This window comes from Drepanopeziza brunnea, assembly GCF_022702325.1.
Source record: "Drepanopeziza brunnea f. sp. 'multigermtubi' strain 214-2 chromosome Unknown ctg16, whole genome shotgun sequence".
Taxonomy (NCBI): Eukaryota; Fungi; Ascomycota; class Leotiomycetes; order Helotiales; family Drepanopezizaceae; genus Drepanopeziza; species Drepanopeziza brunnea.
In genome coordinates, this window is record NW_027094079.1 from 391,484 (window position 1) to 410,595 (window position 19,112).

Genomic DNA, 19,112 nt, shown 5'->3' on the forward strand with positions numbered 1-19,112 from the left:
CACGTCCATCTTTTGCTTTGGTTAGAAAATCCCGGCGATTATTTGCGGCCCGGAAGAGTAGATGATATTGTATCTGCAGAGGTCCCCGACGCGGAAACGGATCCTACGGGCCAGTTACGAGAGTTGGTTCTTACCCATTTGGTTCACGGCCCGTGTGGTACGGATTATCCGGATGCACCGTGTATGGCTCGCGATCAACCAAATGCGCCTTTACGATGTCAAAAACGTTTCCCGAAGGCTTTCGCGCCCGTAACGTTGGTGCGTGATGATAGGTATCCGGAATACCGTCGAAGGGATGAAGGTCGGAAATTTACGGTCCGGAAAGGTGCCACCGACGTAGAGCTGGACAACCAGTGGATCGTTCCGCACAGCCCGTATCTCCTTACCAAGTACCAAGCGCATATCAATGTCGAGGTTTGCGGGTCGATTCAAGCTATTTTCTATATGCACAAGTATATCTACAAAGGCAACGATCGTATTACGCTTGCGGTCAAGAATACGGACGACGAGATCGCCCGTTACCTGCAAGCGAGGTACGTCAGTCCGCCGGAAGCAATATAGAGGTTATTCGAATTTCCTACTCACCAAGAGTTTCCCCCAGTCCAACATTTGGCCGTTCATTTGAAAGGAGAGCAGCCGGTTTACTTCCCGGAGGGAATTTCGGCCGATGAACTGGCCGTAAAGCGTGATGCGGCCCGATCTACGCTTATGGGTTTCTTTTTGTTTAATACGGAGCATCCTGACGCCCCTCCGTATTTATACTCGGATTTTCCGGCCCATTACGTTTGGAAGAAAGATCTTCGCAAGTGGGATTATCGCAAGCGGGGGGAGAATCGGATCGGCCGCATGTATCACTGCAGTCCCGTTTCGGGTGAACGCTTCTATTTACGGCTGTTGCTTACGGTCGTGCCTTCGGTCAGAAACTTCGAAGAGTTGTATGATTTCGAAGGCGTAAGGTACGAAACCTACCGGGCTGCGGCCATCGCCCGTGGGTTAGCCGATAACGACCGAGAGTGGTTTCAATGTTTTGATGAAGCAGTTAATTTCTCTTCTGCGGCCAGTTTACGGACGTTGTTTCTTGCCGGGCTACGGTTACGGGAGATTGCGGAACCGGTTGCGATCTAGGAGCAGTACAAGGACCATTTCTGTAGTGATTTGGCTTTCAGGTTGACTAAAGAGGAAGGTTTTCCTTTGGTCCTCTTAGATCCCCATCGCGATTACGGTCTGTTTCTTTTAGGGGCCGGCCTCGCGGATCAGCAGATGACCCTTGAGGAATTCGGCTTGCCTGTTAACGTATGGGATTGGGCCCGTTGCCACGCTCGATGGACCGCACGAGATCAAGGCGAGGATTTGGCCGCCCGTGCGGTAGAAATGATAGCCCAATTAAACGATGATCAGCGCAAAGCTTTTACGGACATCACTACGGCAATCCAAACGGACCCGCAAACTGCTCATTTCTATTATCAGGGTTGTGGAGGCTCTAGGAAAACCTTTCTTTATCGGACTTTATGTTGCCATTATCGTGGCCAAGGGAAAACGGTCCTTTGCGTAGCTTCTACGGGGATTGCGGCCTTACTCTTACCGAACGGGCGGACGTCTCACTCGCAATTCAAGATTCCGATTGATTTGCATGAGTGGTCTCAAAGCTCGATCACACGTCAAAGTCAGCTAGGCCAATTGCTCCGTAACGTCGATTTGATTATCTGGGACGAAGTGCCAATGCAGCACAAGTACTGTTTTGAAGTGGTTCATCGCCTGTTAGTCGATTTGCGGAAGACTACGGATGATACGTTGTTTGGCGGGGTGCCCGTAATCCTTGAGGGCGACTTCGCGCAGATTTTACCGGTCGTTCCTCGCGGTTCTCGAGCTGATATTGTTAGTGCATGCCTTCAGAAATCATTTATTTGGCCTCGGCTAAAGCGTCTTTCCTTGCGGATCAACATGCGGGTCCGCGAAGGCGTCCACGGACCGGAATTTGTGGATTGGGTTGGTAATTTGCCTTACGCGCCCGCTCAAGAACACCAAGTTACGCTCCCGGAATACATCTATCAAACGGCCGGCGTTGGGGCGTTGATCGATCGCGTGTACCCCCCTGCGTTGATGAGAAGAGCGCCGCGTGACCCGTCAGCCTTTAGCGGTCGGTGTTTGTTGTCAACTCTGAATACTACGGTTACCGACTTGAATAAGATGATATTGGAACGTCTTTCCGGGTCCGTAAAGGTCTACAATTCGATCGACACTCACATTACGGAAGAGGAAGGCGCGGATGCGGACGTCCACGAGTTTCCGGTCGAGACTTTGCAGAAGATTGATTTGCCTTCGCTCCCTCCATCCCGATTGCATTTGAAGGTCGGCGCCCCGGTTTTGCTTTTACGGAACCTAGCGCCCCCGGAAGGCCTGTGTAACGGTACGCGGATGGTCATAACTTCTTTGCGGGGGCATTGCGTAGAGGCTCGGATCTTAAGGGGGGATTTTGACGGGCAGTTACGGGTCATCCCGCGGATCAAACTGATTGCGAAAGATGACAGCATAAGGATTACGCTCCAGCGAAAACAGTTTCCGATCCGTTTGTCTTTCGCTATGACCGTCAATAAGTCCCAAGGGCAATCGTTTCATACTGTTGGTTTGGATTTACGGACGCCCGTTTTTACTCACGGGCAGCTGTATGTGGGCCTTTCCCGAACGTCGTCTGTAGAAGGGTTAAGTGTATTGTTGCCGGTTGAGAACGAAGGGAAGACAACTAATGTAGTGTACCCTGAAGTATTAATAGATGTTCGTTGAGGAAAACTACGGGTTGCGACTATCACTGTAAAAAGTTTTGCGGACGAGATGGCATTGTATACTGTATTTACGCCCCCGTGAGGATCCCGTTACGGATCTCACCTCCTCCTGCCCATCCCCAACCCCATCCCTAAACCTGACTCGGAATCCGAGTGTCCATCCCCTACCTCCTCTAATTCGGCCTCCTCCCTGTATAGCTTAGCTAAGTCGTCAAACAGGCGAGCTTTGCGCAAGGCGAGCGAGGCACGGGACCGAATTCGTGGCTGGCGGGTCCGTGGTTGGTCGCGGGTCCGTGGCTGAGGGGCCTTACCCGTCGTTGAGGGGCCAGCCAGACTCTTGCCATTGTTGGTGCGGGCCCGCTTGGAAGGCGTATCGTTAATATCGTCGTCGCGCTGCTTACGGACGCGGCCACTTCTGCGGGAGAGGGGGGTGGCGCCTGTATAGATAAATATCAGTCACGGTCCGAAACGGTCGGATCGGTCGGGCAAATGGACTTACGGAAAGAGCAACGGGCACCTTCGCTGCCGTAATAGCAATTGGCGCACGATCCTCCGAGGAAGCCTCTAAGGCGGACGCAGCCTATCCATGGCCCGAACCCGGTGTTGCAATGGTCACATGGTACGGGTTCAATAGGCCCAACTGCGGGTCGTTAGTATATATACACGTCTGTTACGGCCCGGGTACATACTCATCTGGACGTACTGGGCTTCGACGTTAGCTGCCCGACTTCCTGTAAAATTGCGGCCCGCGCGCAGTACGGCTTAGCGGACCGCGATAAGAGCGCGGAGGCGGGTTATAGCATTGGTAGGGTTGACGACGAGGGCAGGGCTTTGCAGACGTCCGTTAGTTATATTGCGAGCCGCGAGTGCACGTAGAGATCGACTTACAACTGGATAGGGAGGGGGGGGTTCGCAGGACCGGAGGCAGCAGAACGATTGGCTCCTGAACCTTCGCCTTCCTGAGGGACTGGCGGGTTGGAAGGGCGGCTAGGAGAGGGGGTCTTGACCGCAAATGATGGGTTTGAAGGTCCGGGGGCGTTGACGGGTGAGAATCCTGCCGCAGGTGACGCACTTTCGGCCGGGGGCGGCGTTTCGGCCGAGTAAATGTCCCCGATATCCATCTTGCGGTCCGTGAGTATCCGTTGTGATAGGTACTTACTTAGAGGTAAGTGCAGGGGTAGTGGTAAGTACAAAGTGTGTTTGTATTAAAGAAAGAAGTTGAAGTTGAAGTGGATATAGTCGGGAGTAGTCCTTATTTTATAATGCAGTTTTGCTTAGCGTCATTAACTAGCTTACGCTACAATTTCTTTGTTCCAATTCACTTGCTTTGTTCTGCTATACTCGGCCCCGGTACGTAGCCTGTCCGTTTCTTTATTCTTCTATTTGCGGACCGAGTAGGTGGCTTGATACGTCCGTTTTCGGTATGTCACGTGAAATTTCGCTTTGTTACGGCCCCGTTCCTAACACGTAGCCTTATATCCACAGCCTCGGAAGGCAGCCTCGCACCACGACCGGGCGAAGCAAGGTCTCCTCTGGCCCCGGAGCTTGCGGAGGGCAGCCAGAGGCAAGACCTTGTTACTCGCTTACTTACATACATACATTCATACATACATGCATACTTACATACATTTACTACTATACTATAATGCTACGGTATTCATTTCTTTACTCGCTTACTTACTCGCTTACTTACTAGCTGGTGGTGGTGGTGGTGGTGGTGGTGGTGATGGTAAGTAAGTAAGCAAGCAAGCAGGGGAAAAACACGCCCGCTCCATTTCACACTCACACTCACACTCACACTCACACTCACACTAACATTGTTTTGTACCGTTGAGATGAGAAAGAGGCTGTAATCGTCGGTTTCCTTAAATTTTAATTCGAAAGAATTGACCGACTTGCTATAGCAAGTCGGCACCACCAAGGCGGGACACCCAGCAAGGCGGGACAGTAAAATTTGCTCTTTTTTAATAAATAGAAAATCAATCAACTATTGTATAATAATTGTTTTTGTATCAAAAGATGCATCGTATTGATTTTAATACTAATCAATTAATCGAATTTTAATTCCAAGTTGTTATTCCTTTATTGTGTTGAGTTAAAGTAATAAAAATAATACTTTTGATCTTTTTTTTTTCGATTTTACTATTGAGTATATATCAGAATTGCCGCGTATATATTAGAATAAGCGAGGAACACGAAAATCGGACTTTTGTTTAAACTTATCAAAAGAATACGTGCATCACTACCAACTTTTATTTAATAGTTAATACTTTTAGTAATATGATATATTAAATCATTTATTTTCGATCTATGCGAGATTTTTTTGAATTAAGGTTGTTGTTATTAAGATATTTGCAATAAACAAGTAAATTTGAATTATTTAGGACAGTTTTTGACCGTTTTTTCATTACATTTCAATGTATTAGATTACCACATATAAATGGATTTTTATATAATTTTAATTCAAGTTTGTAAAGAAAAAGTTTCTAAGCATATAAAGATTTTATTTTTATTTTTTATAATAATAGTTGTTGTTTAATAAGTGGTATACTGTTACTGTCCCGCCTTGGTGGTGCCGACCTGGCTGCGCCAGGTCGGGATTTTTTACAAATTAAATTCAAGGTAACCGACGATTACGTTTTATAGCTGAAGAAAAAAAAAAAAAAAAAAAAAAAAAAAAAAAAAAAAGGAGAAGAGCAGAGATTGTAATGAAGCGTCATTTGATCGACGAACCCTCCTCGGATTTCCCCGTGGCTTCTCGTTGACTATAATCACTCGCTGCTGTAGCTGTACTTTTCCCACTCTCTCCCATTCACATGTGCACCTCTGTAGCCTTCGGCTGCTGCGGCTGCTGCTGCTGCTGCTGAATAGCATTCCGTCTCGGATCCGAATCCGAATCCGGATCTGGATCCGGATCTGGATGTGCCGTGTCCTCAATGATCTGGGTGCGTGGCGTCTTCTTGTCCTCGGCGGGAGATGGAAGAGCGCGCTCTTGATCGAGGCCCTTGGATAGCTCGGTGGTGCCGAAGCTGGGATTGGGTTGGGTTAGTAGGGAGGTGGGAAGAAGAAGAAGAAGAAGAAGAAGAAGAAGAAGAAGAAGAAGAAGAAGAAGAAGAAGAAGAAAAGATAAGATGGGGGTTACAGGATACTCACATATCATCCATGCGCTCCAAGCTCAAGCCCTTGGTCTCGGGGATCAGGAACCAGACAAAGAAGAACATGGAGAAGCAGAAGCAGCCGAAGATGAAGTAGGTGCCGTAGCCGCCGCGGCCGACGTGCTTCATCATGCGCGGCACGGCCTGGGCCACGACGAAGTTGAAGAGCCACTGGGTGCTGGCGGCCATGGCGACGTTGAGGGCGCGCAGGCGCGCCGTCGGGATCTCGGACACGATGATCCAGCAGCAGGGGCCCCAGCCGAACTGGAAGAAGGCCGCGAAGAGGAAGATGCTGACCAGCGCGATGTAGCCGAAGGGCGGGATCGGCTGGCCCGCCACCGGCGGCTGGAAGCGCACGTAGAAGCCGATGACGAACATGGCGGCGCCCTGCGCGATGGACGTCCAGAGGAGGGAGCGCCGTCGGCCGAGGGAGTCGGCGGCGAAGAGGAGGAAGGCGGCGCAGGTGATCATCTTCGTCACGCCGTAGATGCCCGTGGCGAAGAGGCCCGTGTCGGTTTTCTGGGGGGAGGGGGCAAGGAAGTCAGTGGTGGTCTGGTCATGACAGGATGTTGAGAATCGAGAGAGATGTAGACGTATGCATATATGTATATATATATATATATATATATATATATATATTGATTGGACTTACGGCGATTCCCAAGCTCTGGAAGATCAGCGGGGCATAGTAGTTGATGGCGTTGGTTCCGGTCATCTGCTGGCAGACCATGAGGCCCATGGAGATCAGGGCTCGGTTCCGGTTCCCCTTGATCTTCCACATCTCGCGCTGTAGGTCCCAGAAGGTCGCTCCGCCGATCAAGCGACGCTCGTTCTCAAGCTGGTCCCGCATCTCGTCGAGCTCCATCTGCAAATATGGGTGGCTGGCGGGAAGACTGCACACACGGTCAGTGGCTGCCCCCGATACATGGCTCGTAATGGGCAACTGACTTCCTAGAGTGGGCCAAGACCCTCGTAGCATCCTCCCAGTTGTCTTGTCTTGCGAGCCATCTGGGCGACTCGTTGCAAAAGAAGACGCCGAGGAGAAGGCAAACTGCGGGAAGAGCCTGGAGAGCCAGGGGGATTTGCCAAGTAGCATTGTTTGTCAGTGGGTCGTCGAATTGTCTGTATGAGCCCTGATCGAGGGTCAGTTTCTGCTTGAGGCATGGACATGAAATGGGAGTAGGTGCAAGTGTACTTACATAGTTGACCCAGAAACTCAACATGATGCCTGCGGAGGTGTCAATCAAGGAATCATCGAGCACAGGACCGGTTTATCGCATACCAGTAGCGATGAAGAGCTGGTAGATTCCAGTAAGGCCACCGCGAATCGCGCGAGGCGAGTTCTCACTCACCTGTTTTTATGTTCGTCAGCTCTGAGATCTCCAGAGTCAGGGGGGTGAAGACTCGGAGGCTTGTTACATGGAGACGATATACTTACATAGAGAGGGGTGAGCATACTTGCTGCACCGACTCCTAGACCGGCGACCAGTCGACCGACGTAAAGACCCTCCCTAAGATCCTCGTTAATACGGCGGTGGCGATTTGAGAGGGTAAGGGCCCCAGCCTTACAGCTTTCCCACAGTGGAACACTGAATGACAACACCGGTGGTCGCGACAGCGGCGGCGGCGAGAAGTGATGGCTGTATACGGAGTCAGCCAAGGCCTCACTCACAGTAGGATGTGAATCCTTACTCGTCGTCCAAACCTATCGGCACAGTAGTACGCGGCCAGGGCACCGAAGAAGCATCCTCCTTGAAGTGTGCTAACAACTGGGCCGCTGTTAGCCAAAGGTTCCAAATTTCCGAGGACAGACTCGACGTACTGTTGCTATTCAGATTGGCAGCCACCCCCTCGGTAATCTTGTACTCCCTGGTATGTCTTTAGTTGGTGCTCGCATCTGGGGATGAAGCTATTCCGTACGCCTTGAATGCCTCCATGACGATAATGCCACCGATAGAGCCGATATCTGTCGCCAAAATATCAGTCTGTGAACTTTTACCGAGTTCAAACCATGAGGAGTAGCGCCTACCCCATCCGAACAACATGCCGCCAAAGCAAGCTTTCCCAAGTCAGTAAGATTCATCTCATCTTCGTTGCACCATCTGCCGTGGGTGGGAGCGTTGTGCAAAGTCTGGGGACGAGGTACCTGAGAATGCTGAGGACTGTTAGCTGTGCTACTCTCCACGACGTCTCTCTGGTTGAGCTGGGAGGGGGGAGAGATCAGGACATACCCAAAAGAAAGATACGCCATCCTTCGAGCTGCCAGTTAGCATGCGACCTACGTGGAAGCGTTTTCGCGTGAGGTGTGAACTGTACCATAGATCTCCGGCGGGTCACTGGTGGGAGGTTTTCATCAGCAGGAAGCTTCGGTAATGTTAATAATACTCGAAGATAACTCACGTCTTCATGGCCTCATTCCTGACAACCTTCTGTAACAAGCCCATGATTGCGATTCAACCGGGTCTGCCAGTCCCAAGCTCGAAATACTGTACACTGTATCTTGTCTAGATACTATAAGTCTCTGATCAGACAGAGATGCGACTGCTGTTTCGCCGAAAGGTGCAAACCTAAATTGACATGTACGACAACAGAATACCAGAGGCAGAGGCAGACGGTCAATCCCCAAGCTGCAAGGCGAACTTACAGATCAGCGGACATCGATCTTCATATAGCCCGGGGAAGGTGGGAATAGCAAGAAGCCAGCAGCAAGGCAAAGCTGGTAATGCTGGCAGCTGCATGCACCTGACCAGCGTCCCATGGAATCAATCAATCGGCTCTCCCCGTCGTCTCTCTCTTTCTGTCTCTCCCTCTCTCTCTCTCTCCCTCTTTGTCTGGACTCCCGCTCTGTTACGGCCTACCTCTCCTCGTGAACCGGATCCGACCTAGTCGACCTCGGTCGAGTCTCCGGATAATATCACCATGAACACCAAGAAGCCACTCGCAACCCCCCATCAGCCCTCCGCCCATCAGCCTTCACCCCCGGCCAACCCACGAATAAGCCGTTGGCGGGGTAAAGGCTAAAGGACAAAGGATAAAGGATAAAAGCCATGTGGAATGCAGGATATCGAGTGACACCAAAGCGTAAGCAACAGCCAGCCACTCAGACATTGCATCGCTCCCAGCACAAAGCACATTCCTCGCACTCTCTACTGCATCCGTACGACAAGGTTTGAGTGAGACATTGGGGCCCCCGCATTCTGCTCATGTGCACCAGTACAGTAGGTACCTACTACCTAGGTAGGCACCGGTACTGTAGTAAGCAAGCCTTTGAAAGAGCAGCCAGGCGCGTGGAGAAGATGGGGCATGGGAGAGCGTGGAGGCGGCGGAGGAGGAGGAGGAGGATGAAGTATAGATGAAGTATAAATAAGAAAGTGGCTTATTAAGCTCCGAAGACAAGCGAAGCGATTGATGGAAAAACCGGTGAAAAGCTTGACGCCGACAAGACGTGCCATGTACGGCGCGGCACTTGGAAGCAGGACGACATGGGTCCCGTAGTTACGTTCGCAACGGGCCAGTAAGTCTAGACTTGAATATCATCCAAGTATCTGTGTATATATATATATATATATATATATATGAAATATGAAATAGGACCCCCCATATGAAAACATAACCGAGAAAAACAAATAAACAAAAGAAGCAAAACTCAAACCCAGAAGCCCACCCACAGCCGACCAGTCGTCGGCGTCACCTGCGCTCCCAGTCTCCAAAACCCAATCTAACAGAATTAGGTTTTATTTCCTCTTCTTCTTCTTCGCATCTGCTCTTCTCCATTTCCCCCTCAAATACTACATACTTACTACCTAGGTCCCTGCCCTCGTCCCTGCCCTCGGCCCAGCCCAGCCCAGCCCAGCCCTCGGCCCCCACCAGAGAGTTCCGATCGAGTCGGTCTGCAAACCTAGGTAATTAATTCGATGACTGAATCGTGTTTTCTCGTACCATGCTCGTCTGCCCTCGGTCCCCTTGCCCCTCGATAGGGGGAAGGGGGAGAGGGGGAGCGGGTGCTTGAAAGGGTACTTACTCATCCGAGAGAGAGAGTTGGTGATGGGATGGGTATCAATCAGATCGGCGAGGCTGCTGTCAAGGTGGTGGTGCCTCACCGTTCGTCAGGTGTGAGGTTAAGCTGTTGCGTGGGCAAGCCGTTATGACGTTTTGCCGATGGATACTTGTGCAATTGGACACCGTGTGTGTGAAGTGGAGAGATGGATTGTGGTGCGGACGGGAAGCGAGAAGGCCCCCCTGCGGTTGCTTCGGTAAGGGCTGCTAGATCAAACATTCATTCGTAGTAGAAGTAGTAGAAGTAGTAGTAGTAGTAGTAGTAGTAGTAGTAGTAGTAGTAGTAGTAGTAGTAGTAGTAGTGGTAGTAGTAGAATAATGATTAATCTCTCCATCTATCCATCCATCTATCTATCGCGACATCTCATCCGCAAGCCACTTGGGAACCACCGGCTTGCTCTCCCACCCATCGAGATAGCTCGACCGCCGCACCGTCGCCCCGGACGGCTTCGCGTAGATCGCCGTCACGTACCAGACCGTCTCGCCCTTCGCGATCGTGTGCTGCAGCGTGGGGATGACCGTCCGGCTCTCCACAAGGTTCGAGTTCGGATCAGCATTGACGTGCATCGCCGTCCGGCCCGTGTCCGAGGCTTCCAGCGCCACGATGCCCACCGCCCCCTTCGAGACGGCAAACGCACCCACCGCGCCCGGCGAGCTTCCCTCGGGGGTGTGGAGATCGTAGTTGCCAATGATCCGGGGCAGCGTGCCCTCGTGGGTCTGGGGGTGGTAGAGGCCGAGGTATCGGCCGTGGGGCGCGGTTGCGTTGTAGATGGCGAATGCGCCGTCGGCGGTCATGACTTCGCGCCCGGCCTCGATCTGGTGGACGCGGAGATGCCAGTTCGGAGTTGCTTCGACGGGCGGGAGGAGGTAGGTCGTGATCCGGACGTCGGGAAACGGCCTCCAGATCGATCTCAGGACGGGCTGCTCCTCGTGCGTTTCGATGACCGCTTCTTCGCAGACGCGACGGGTCTTCCAGATGTCGCCGCCGTCGTCAGAGAGTCCCAGTTGTGACGCGAGCGCGAATTGCTCGAGGGTGTAACATCCCGTGGGTACGGAGTAGCCATACGCGCTGCTGTATGCGAAGGCGCCGTATTTTGCATGAGTTCCCTTCATCGGGTAGCTGCACGCCTGGCCGGACGAGAGAATCATGCGATGTCCTCCCAGATAGCTGATGATGTGTCCAGGGTGTTTCAGCGCCTTGACCTTGGGTAGCAGGTCAGAAGGATAGGGCTCTTCCGCCGACGTCCAGAATGGATGGTCCTGAGGGACAGCCAAACATATGAATGCAAGACAGGCCCACATCGGACTCTGCGGCGAGTTGTAGTTTTCGGCCATGTACATGTTGGGGAAGGCATACCCAACAGTCAGTGTACCCGTGGCGCTCCAGATGTCGGGCTGCGTCTGCCAGTACCGGAGATTTCGGAGAAGAAGACCCTTCACCATGCCCCATGTGAGAGGTGCTGGAAGTTCGACATCTGCATACGCGAGGGCGCCCCAGAACGAAGCCATGGCAAATCGATAGCCAACGCTGCGGCCAAAGGGCGTCGCTCTGCCCTCCTCGTCAAAATAATGAATGAAGTCCAAGGCGTAATGTTGCGCTCTCTTCTTGAACTCAGCAGCTTTGGCCGGGTCATCTTCACCGGCCAACTTCGCGTAGAGGAGCTGTAGGAACTGGATGGCGAAGCTTCCACTGTAGTAGTCCTGTTGCCAAACCCCAACTGGCCCGTCGTTGGACCAGCCTTCTCCGCGGTAGAACGAATTCAGGTGGATGATATCCTGCTCGATCTTTTCCTGGGAATACTTGCCGCCATTTTTCTTCAGTCCGAGGTTGGCAAACACCCGGAACCAGAGCCCTAAAAAGCACATCAGCAGAATTCCCGACAACTAACTCTTAGCGAGAATCAACATCTAGCGGCCTAGTTTCACATGGAAACCGTGCTTGACACATAATTTGAATCACAAACAATTGGTATTCGGCATGCTGCTCAAGATTAGCTCCATCTCCCAGCAGCTCCGGCACAACTCACTTCTTCTCATTGATACTGTTCCCCAACCAATTCTCCACGTTGCGCCTCTCCTTCTCACTCAGGCTCTCCCAGAAGACAGGCGCCACAGCCAGAGTGAAGCCCATCGGGCACATCTCGACCATCCTCTGATCATTATCCCTTGGATCACCCCAGTACTCGGGACTGTCAGGATTCGTGCCTATCTCCCATCCCATCAACACGCGTCAACCCCATCCATCTTGTAACCCCCCCCCCCCCCTTCATCAAAGCATACGTGACATACCTTGCTTGACAGCCTCCACCCAGAACTCCGTCCCCTCATACGTCCCCCCACCCGCCAGCAACGCAGCCAGCCCCCACGCCGGCCTCCACACGCCCTCGACCTCCGCCGCCGCCTGGTCGAACCGCACCGCCGTCCCCCCAGGCACCCGGACCCGCGCCTTCAGCGGCGAGAAGTGCCCCAGCAGCGGGTCCAGCACGGTCTTCAGCAGCGCTTGCACCGACTCCCGGGTGCCGATGTCGATGCTCGAGAAGGGGTGGGTGGTGTCGTAGCCCAGGACCAGCTGCTGGTGGTGGTGGTGGTGGTGGTGGTGGCTGGCTTTCGAGGATGTCATGCTGGATGGCAAACTCCAGCACGGAGATATGGACAGGCAGAGAAGAAGGAGAATCGAGAATCGAGAACCAAGAATCGAAACTTCGAAACGAGATGTGGCGAGGCAAACAAAAGGATCCAAACCGTCTCACAATCTCAGAACCATCGACGGCGCAGACGAGACAACCTACCCTACCGGTACCCCCCTACATACCTCACGAATAAAATCCCATCGGGGCTCCGGCCTATCTGCGAGCTCGAAATCGTGCCGGAGACGCGCAACATGCTCCGCATGCAGCCAGCTAACAGCGTTCTCGATCGTTTGAATCCCACTCACCCATCCATCCGTCCGTCCGTCCATCATAGGTGGGGGACAGAGGGGTACCTAGGTACGGTACCGGTAGTTGGATGAAAGGCCCGGGGGACGGGGCAGAGAAAGATAGCGGGAGAGAGATGAGCCTAAATCAAACATACTGTAGTCGTACCGGTAGGTACCTACCTACCGTACCTACCCACATGTCTAGATGCACGCTGTCTTGATAATGCCACCCTGGGAAAGAGGGGGTTGGCGGAAGGGGGGGAGGCGTTTATTGCATGCAGCATAAGCGAGCGCGATACGGAAAGTGTACCTTAAAAGGGAATGCAAGAGCATTTAGACGGTCAGCTGACAATCCGATAACCATCTCTTTTAAAGACGATTTTAATAAGTTAGCATAGCTAATGGATCACCCTAAGCTTATACTTAAGATTGAATAGAATTTGAAAACAAACGATCTAAATTATTTAAATCGTAGCTAAAATAAAACTATTTTATTCGATTAAATCGTTCTTTTTTTTTTAAATACTCGTCTTTTCGTATAAAAACCATCATCTTAAGACCGTCTTCGAGCGTTTTAAGACCGTCCCATGGCCGTCCGAGGGGCTACGATTCTTTACCTGTACGAGGTGCTCCTTACGAACCTTCAGCTCTTTTTCTTTCTTTCTCCTGCGGTAAAAAGAGAGATAAAGAGTCTAGAAAACCGAAATTGAATTATCGATATACGACGTCTCTTCGAAGAGATTTTCTTTTACTAGCGATTCCGAACCTCCTTTCTCTTTCTTTTCGAATACTACGCTGACTACGATCTATACTTAACGAGCATACCGACTGAAAAGACTAGGATTTGCGATAGAAAGGGAACGTATATAAGAGATAAGATAGAAAGGCTTAGTTCGATTGATCGAAAACACGGTGTTGCGCTTTCGAAAAAGCGTTTTGCAAACACATCGGCTTTATTTAAAAGCTACGAACGCGAGCTTTTTTAACTTTACGACAAAAGAAAACGATATTAATATTATACGGATCGAAGCCGCTCGTAAAGCTATACGTATTCGACAGTTATCGAAAGAAAACTCGACGCATAGCATTACAAATTGCTTTTAAAAGGTTTACAAGTGTTTAGCTATTTAACGAAAAGTTTTCCGTAACGTAATTTTTACTCTCGATTAGATAATACTTTATATATAATTCCTTTACTTAGCACATCGCTGTACCTTATAAGAGGTCTTTAAGGTCTAAGCATTGCGTTTTAAATACCCGCCCGACGTTAATCAATACAACAACAATAACAACGTATAAGCAATCGATCGAACTCAGCCTACCCACCTACCTAACCCCATCCCCCCATCCCGCTATCCCACCAGCTCAAACATATCAAGTGCAAGTATACGAACATACCTACCTACCTACCTACCCACCTACCTACCTTCCCACCCTACCTTCACGCCCTTTTTTTTTATATATTTTTTTTATCTTTTTTAAATCTTTTTTTTTTCGCCTCAAGATTACTTCTCCGCTCAGTCCGGACTCCGCACGGAGCCCAACTATACTACCAGTACCGGTACCTACCTACCTACCTACCTACCTACCTACCTACCGTAACGTAACGACGTGCCTCGAAGAATTTTCTGGTCGGGGTTGAAAAGGTGGAGGGGTGTACGAATACCGGTAGACGGAAAAAAAAAAAAAAAAAAAAAAAAAAAAAAAAAAAACAGATGAATAAACAAACAAGCAAGCAAGCATACATACAAACCTAGGTAGGTAGGTAGGTACCTAGGTAGGTATACGTATATATATGTGTATGTGTATGTGTATGTGTATGTATGTATGTATGTATCCTAAGCCTCAAGACTTGCAGGCCCCCCTTGGGGAGTAGAGTTCGCTCGTTCGCTCGTTCGTTCGCCCGCTCGCTCGCTCGCCCGCTACTTGCCGTGGGAGATGTGTGTGTGTGTGTATATATATATGTATGTATGTACCTATGTACATATAGCAGGATGCTGTTGTACTTATTTATACCCTAAAGGCAGATAAGGGGTCATTTGAGCGGTCCTCTGACCCTCTTTTATAAAAGACGGTTATCAAACGATTTAAAATCAATACTACTTATTAAATCAAGAATAATCCACGGACACCTTTTTGATCGTCCCCGAGCTTAGGACCGTCTTACAGCCAGCCGCCGTCTTATAGCCGTCCCCGTTGATATTTTCAAAACAGGCTTATCAATAAGCTCATTTTAAAAACTAGAACACGCCGATAACCATCTTAAAATAGATATAGTTATAGATAAGATTTATCTGCTCAGTAAAATCGTTTTAATCATAATTTAATAAGTTCGATGCCAAGATTTTTCTCGGTATCGCTGCCACGGCTTATATCTCAACGTTTTAAAAATTTTTATCATCGGAATCGATCGATTCAGCAAAAGTTAACTCGAGCGAGATGTGCGTGCAGTGTGCGCCCTACGCTCATGAAAGAGGGTGGGGTGGGAAGAGACACCTTAGACTAATAGGTAGTACAATAAGAAAAATAAATAGATTATTTGCTTACTAACTTACGCTTACCGGGACGGTTTTATGCTCAAGGACGGCGATAGGACGGCTGTAGGACGGCCATAGGACGGTCTTAAACGCTCGAAGACGGTCCCAAGACGGTTTTTATATAGAAAGACTAGTATTTAAAAAAAAAGACGATTTAATCGATCGAAATAATTCTATTTTAGCTACGGTTTAAATAGTTTAAATCGTTTGTTTTCAGATTCTACTCAATTTTAAGTATCGGCCTAGGGTGATCCACTAGCTATGCTAACCTCTTAGAATCGTCTTTTAAAGAGACCGTCATCGGATTGTCAGCTGACGGTTTAGATAACCCCCCTTACCTGCCTTTAAGGTATATGTACCTATTCATGAACTACATAAAACATGTACATATCTATATCTACATCATATATCATGTATCACATCACATACATACACACATATACATACTTACTACCCATCCACCCCGCCACAAAGCAGCCGCAGCAAAGGGCAATACCAAACGGACTCTAAAGCATAAAAAAACCACTAAAAAATTTTTTTTTTTTTTTTTTTTTTTTTTTTTTTTTCAAAAAATAATTATATTAACCAAATCCAAGAAACCCCCCTCCCCCCCCACCTAAAAAAATTATAAAATTACAAAAAGTCGAATTAGATAGAGACAGAGAGATAGATAGATACATTACGTCGATCGCGCTCCGATTTCAAAAAAATTCTAATGTGTTCTGGAACTGTACATCCATCCCTCTATGCCCTATAGTGTGTTGTCTCCATCCAATCTTTGCCTGGCCGCTATACTCACCAAAAAAAAAAGGGGAAAAAAAGTCCTCGATTCAAATCTTCCATCTCAACCCCCTCCTCCCGGGCAAGATAAACAGAAAACGAAGAGGTCAAAAGAGAGGTAGAAGAGTAGATAGCAATAAGAAAGACTGGTATCGCAACGCCTGACAATCCCAAACACAAAGATCCCTCCAGCGGATCCGGGCATATTACACACTATTACCAATAACTCGATTAAAAAAAAGGAAAAAAAAAAAAAAAAAAAAAAAAAAAAAAAAAACGCTGTCATCATAGTCATCGAACGTGTCATCACCGTCCCCTTCAAACGCAAAAAGTCAGCTCTTCCACCCAAGACGCAGAGGTACCACCAATACAATACCGTAGAGGTAAAGATTCAGAGGAACCCGCCATCCGCACCAAACACGCTGCCTCTCCACCCACACCTCTTATCCCTCCCTGCTTCCGCATCCCTGCCGAGGCCACCTCGCATCGCCGTCCGGTCTGGGAACTCACTATTCTCGAGCCCATAGTCGCTGCTGTCCCGCAGACTCCCATCTCTCCCCGAGCTGGAGCTATCCATCGTTTGCACCAGCAGCAAGCTACTCGTGCTACTCAATCTTTTTGCAAACTCCGAGAAGCTGAGCCGTTTCACCGACGCACTACTCCTGCGTTTCTCTTTCGGGTCGGAAGTGCCGGCGCGGAGAGCGCTGTTCGTACTTTCTCGGTCGAGGAGGGTGGGGACGGCGTTTGATGACGTGGAGCGGGATGGGAGGGCGAGGGAGGTGGGACGGGACGGCCTCGGGCGTACAACGGAGGGCGTAGAGCCCGTTCGGGGGCGGAGGCCAGCGGACGCGGCATAGGATGTGCCTTGCAAGGCGAGCATGGCCTGAGGATTCAAGAACGGTCCTGGCGGGCTCCCGGGGGCGGGAGAGCGGGGACGGTGCGAGGTGGGTGCTGCTATGGGCGTTCGGCGGCCAGATATGTAGTCCAGTGCTCGTTGGGCGGGCTTCGGGATGGAGATCTCGTCTTCGGAGAGCTCGAGCTCGTCATCCAGATCTAGTTCTCCGCATGAGGACGGCTCGGATTCTTCCTCGAGATGCCTCTCCTGCCGGACCTTCCTGCCTTGGTTTGCGAGCGAAAGGGCCATCTTCCGCTCATCCGCTTCTCGCATCAATGCTTCGAAGCGGGCTATACTGCTGATCTTCTCTTCTTGCTTCTCGGGGATTCGATCGCCCCCGGGAATGCAACGCATCTGGAACGCCCGGTCGAGAATCGTTTCCCTCGGTCCGGGCGGGGTTGACGCTACGGAAGCTGCGGGCGCGACGGGCGATGCTATGCTGTTGCTCCGTCTGGTGTGCGAGGACAAGGCAGATGATCGTCCTTGCGCGGACGTCCACCCTTCAATGAGTTGGTTTTCGTAGCCAGACATCGAATCCGGGGAGGGCATGTCCACCGGCAGCGTCCCATTGTACCCGTGCGGGAGGTGGGCGGAGGTCGAGCCCATGTGCGGAGGTTGCGAGCTCGCCTGCGATGACAGATCCGAACGTCGCGATCGAAGGCTTGGAGTGGGGGATATCATGGCGGAGGGCCGCTCCCGTACCACCGGCGTGTGCGGATAGAAATTGGGGTGGCCTTGAACACTCGAGGAACGTCTATCCGTCTCGGATATCCTGCTGGTCGCGCTCGACGCCCTCCTGGTCCTTCCAAAGGGATAGACGAAGGCGCTGAAGGCCGGGCTTTTGGGAGTCATGATCACCTCCTCGGCAGGCTCTTCTGGCGTCAGAAGCGGCCTCACGGCAGCCTGCCACTCGTAGACGCCATGTTTCTCGGTGGGCACCGTCCGGAAGAGCAAGAAGTTGGCCCAGGGGTCTTTGGCCGACAGGGCCCCGGTCCGGCTCGACTTCCTCTTCCGCTGCTTCTCGGACAAGGAATCTGATTTCATCTCGAACATCAGGGTAGGCATGGACGGGCTCTGTTTTCGATACTGCAAGGTTTGGATGTTGCAGGACTTGAATGCCGATACCGGATGTTGGGCTATGAATTCCCAATCGCCCTGCTCGGGGTTAGAAAGCGGATCTCCTCTTCCCCACGGGGCCGATCCGGTGCCGCGTACCTTTGCCTTGTATACCGTAATATAGAGTGCCGTGCCTGTCGGGCCCGGCTGCGACACATCGACCAGGCTCGGCTTCGACGAGATCACCTTCGATCCTTTCCTCCCATCGGAGCCTCTCGTGGATCCCGAGCTCGGCAGCAGGTCGTTCTGCGTCTTTAACGTGGCGCCGGTCCCAAGGACGATATATCGAGTCTAGAGAGCGCACGGTTAGACGTGGAGGCCTTCCGCTGATGGTAGCAGGCGAGGGGCAGACGAGACCAACCTTCCACGCTGGCTTCCCGATGATTGTCCCACGCTCCGGCGGAACCAACATCAGCCCCTCCATTACGATCATGTTGCCGCGGTCGGGGGCTCGCCAGCCTCTCTCTGTATGGATCTTGTCCGGCTTCCTCTCGTCTCGCTGGCGGCCGCCACGCGGGGACAGCGGCGCTGCTCACAAATTCGAAATCGAAAGCGACAGGGAGCGTTTCGATGATTAATCAAACATGGTCGACGGATGGGGTCCTTGTCTCAGCCGTACAAGAACATCGGGATGCGGTCGACGAGCACGAGAGCGAGCGTGGTGAAGGGAAGAGCCAGAACAGGGACGAGCCGGGCGGAGGAGACACTGGGGGGGGGGGGGGGGGGGGGGGGGGCGAAGAGGGAGCGAAGGGAGCGAAGGGAGCGAGGGGAGCGAAGGGAGAGCAGGGAGAACAGGGAGAGCAGGGAGCGAAGAGAGGAAGTGCAGAGTGATGAGAGGAGGGTGAAGAGAGTCGTAGATAGATACCGGTAGGTGTT

The 19,112-nt window shown here is 51.1% G+C and overlaps 4 protein-coding genes across 4 annotated transcripts; all 4 read right to left on the bottom strand.

Moving 5' to 3' along the window:
- Window positions 1-2,879: 2,879 nt before the first annotated feature.
- L3040_008545 (uncharacterized protein) lies at window positions 2,880-3,901 on the bottom strand (the record flags this gene model as incomplete). Its single annotated transcript, XM_066157101.1, has 5 exons — window positions 2,880-3,217; window positions 3,280-3,420; window positions 3,470-3,482; window positions 3,552-3,609; window positions 3,669-3,901. The coding sequence occupies 5 exons, from the start codon at window positions 3,899-3,901 to the stop codon at window positions 2,880-2,882; spliced, it is 783 nt and encodes a 260-aa protein (XP_066010368.1).
- A 1,691-nt stretch (window positions 3,902-5,592) lies between these two features.
- L3040_008546 (uncharacterized protein) lies at window positions 5,593-8,379 on the bottom strand (the record flags this gene model as incomplete). The annotated part of the gene is made up of 16 exons (XM_066157102.1): window positions 5,593-5,809; window positions 5,934-6,454; window positions 6,588-6,828; window positions 6,884-7,068; window positions 7,135-7,163; window positions 7,218-7,287; window positions 7,374-7,446; window positions 7,505-7,575; window positions 7,628-7,704; window positions 7,758-7,804; window positions 7,856-7,901; window positions 7,965-7,994; window positions 8,082-8,090; window positions 8,167-8,187; window positions 8,252-8,271; window positions 8,336-8,379. The coding sequence occupies 16 exons, from the start codon at window positions 8,377-8,379 to the stop codon at window positions 5,593-5,595; spliced, it is 1,701 nt and encodes a 566-aa protein (XP_066010369.1).
- A 1,963-nt stretch (window positions 8,380-10,342) lies between these two features.
- L3040_008547 (uncharacterized protein) lies at window positions 10,343-12,611 on the bottom strand (the record flags this gene model as incomplete). The annotated part of the gene is made up of 4 exons (XM_007293566.1): window positions 10,343-11,844; window positions 11,956-11,972; window positions 12,019-12,196; window positions 12,281-12,611. 4 exons carry the CDS (start codon window positions 12,609-12,611, stop codon window positions 10,343-10,345), a joined length of 2,028 nt encoding a protein of 675 aa, XP_007293628.1.
- A 4,005-nt stretch (window positions 12,612-16,616) lies between these two features.
- On the bottom strand, window positions 16,617-18,669 carry L3040_008548 (uncharacterized protein; the record flags this gene model as incomplete). Its single annotated transcript, XM_007293567.1, has 3 exons — window positions 16,617-18,275; window positions 18,336-18,527; window positions 18,598-18,669. The coding sequence occupies 3 exons, from the start codon at window positions 18,667-18,669 to the stop codon at window positions 16,617-16,619; spliced, it is 1,923 nt and encodes a 640-aa protein (XP_007293629.1).
- Between the last annotated feature and the right edge of the window lie 443 nt (window positions 18,670-19,112).